The 2500-nt window shown below is 34.0% G+C and overlaps 1 protein-coding gene across 1 annotated transcript in view; it reads left to right on the plus strand.

The window, feature by feature from the left end:
- Positions 1 to 2500, plus strand: part of LOC113808467 (protein starmaker) — a 44295-nt gene that overhangs the window by 5213 nt on the left and 36582 nt on the right. The window contains exon 2 of the mRNA XM_027359882.2: positions 695 to 745. Coding sequence (XP_027215683.2) covers positions 719 to 745 — 27 coding nt within the window. The 5' untranslated portion in view covers positions 695 to 718. The remainder of the gene's footprint in view (positions 1 to 694; positions 746 to 2500) is intronic.

Below are 2500 nucleotides of genomic sequence, written 5' to 3' on the forward strand. Positions count from 1 at the left end.
AACTTTCACCGTGAAACAGGCCATATTTTTTATATGATTAACCCAGTTTAACTAGAAGAACGACTTCATCAACGTCTGCTGCAGTCACGCGTTTCGAGATCTTATCTCTTTTTCACGATACTCAAAAATTCCTCGGTGATGGATGAAACTCCAAAAAACAGGAACCGAGAAACCAACAAAATAAAAATATGAGGAAAAAGGTATAAAAATATCGTCAAAAAGAACGACTGCATCGAGGACAATGTAAACAGAAGGGAGAAATAAGGCTTAGGGTTTGCACTTGCGCTTTCCTCGCTTGCACGACCCGGTTTTAGGGGAAACTAGAGCAAGTTGAGCTGACATATAGAAGGCATGTTATATTCCAGGTCATGGCATTTGTTGTTGCATCTCGGTCTGGGAGATTAACTGGACTTTTGCAATCGGGAGGCTTATCAGCTCAAGCGTGGACCTTGTTCTCACGAAGTTATGTGTTCTTTCTCAATATGAAAAAAGTGTTAGACGCATACAAAACATATTCGCTCGCACACATCATTATTGCTCGTACTTCAATATTATATAATTTATTACTGATGTACATCATCCCAAAAAGCGCAATCATTCTCATTACTTTGATCGTTATTGTGATAATGAGTGTGCAGATAGAAATCACCTAAAACATATAATGATAAATTAATCTATTTCTCTTTTGTTTTAGAATCCTGGAACACCCAACGCCATCATGGGAGTCAACCAAGCAACGTGGACCGTAAGTAATCAATATTCTGTAAATTTTGTGACAATGCATATTTTGGCGTAAGTTACCGTATTTCGTACTATAGATAAAAAACGATAATGGAAAGATAGGCATGATATGATTAAGAATGAAAATGAGGAAGAAAGATGCGAAATAAATCAGAGAATATGTAGCAACCCAATAAGGCGAGTGGAAATTAGGTGTGAAATTAGGTGTATCTTTACTGAGGATGTAAAAGCAAGGCCATTTATTGTTAACTTTAATAATTTCCGAGATACAACACGAAACTGGGTAAATATCCAACGCTTAGAAGGCCCTTCACGCATACGGACATCCAACCTTTAGCTTGTTCTTAAATCCAGCGCGAATAGCAAGAAAAGAAAGAAAAAATAATAATAAAGGAAGAAAATGATAATAATAATAATAATAATAATAATAATAATAATAATAATAATAATAATAATAATAATAAGAAGAAGAAGAAGAAGAAGAAAAAATATACATATATATATACATATATATATATATATATATATATATATATATATATATATATATATATATATATATATATATATATATATATATATATATATATATATATACCCAATTATATATGCCAGAAATAGTATTTTTTTCAAGTAATCAATTCCGGAATGCGAATGGCATCTGGGCGAGAAGGAAAGAGGAAAAGCAAACGATCGAGCGACTCCCAGGAAGGTCGCTGGAACGGCTGAGTCATGGGTCTCTAAGCAACGGCGTCCGGCTTTCGCAAAGGGTCCGGCGGTGAGCGGCTGCTGCGGCGCCTCCGATCAGTGGAGTGAATTCTGCCCTTGCTTTGTGGCGCTGAATTAAATTATGAAGTGTCGCGGCGGGATTAAGCATGTTTATATGATGCATATTTATTCATTTGATGTATATGCATATCTATGATTTATTGATATCCTTGCTCGTTTACTATAATTAGCTATTAGCTAAACTGTTGAGACAAATTATGTTATGTTTTCAGTATTGCTGGGATAAATGCGAGAAAAATTGATGGCCGAATAAAACTGATAAATATATAATGAAAAGTAAATCAATGTGATGTACTGGACATGATTACCTTAATCTACATGGCAACTAGGCAGAACGATGGAGCAATCAGTCCAAACACCCAAGATTCCTTATTAGGCCAAAAGTATTGTTACTGATAAAATACTAGATTCGGTGTTTAAAACAACTTTGGTGATTTTTTTTCCTTTTTTGTTAGAACTTATTCCGGGACAGAGAAAGTTGCTTCTCGGCAGCCGTACCTGTTGTCCGTTGCTCAAAAAATCTTGCTGTCAGGCGACCCTCCGGAAGGCACAAGCGTCGCCATCAACATTTCCTGACGACTTGCTGTTGGCAAGCTGACGGAATTCATTGATTGCTTTTTGCCTTTGCATCTCATTCGGGCGGGATTTGTGTACGAGCCACAGATAATTAAAGCACGCAGACGTTTGTGTACACACAAACACAAACATATATATACATATATATATATATACATATATATATACATATATATACATATATATATACATATATATACATATATATATATATATATATATTATATATATATATATATATATATATATACATATATATACATATATATATATATATATATATTATATATATATATATATGTATACATATATGTGTGTGTGTGTGTGTGTGTGTGTGTGTGTGTGTGTGTGTGTGTGTGTGTGTGTGTTATAAATGCATATATATATATATGTA

Source organism: Penaeus vannamei, chromosome 18 (genome assembly GCF_042767895.1).
Source record: "Penaeus vannamei isolate JL-2024 chromosome 18, ASM4276789v1, whole genome shotgun sequence".
Classification (NCBI taxonomy): domain Eukaryota; kingdom Metazoa; phylum Arthropoda; class Malacostraca; order Decapoda; family Penaeidae; genus Penaeus; species Penaeus vannamei.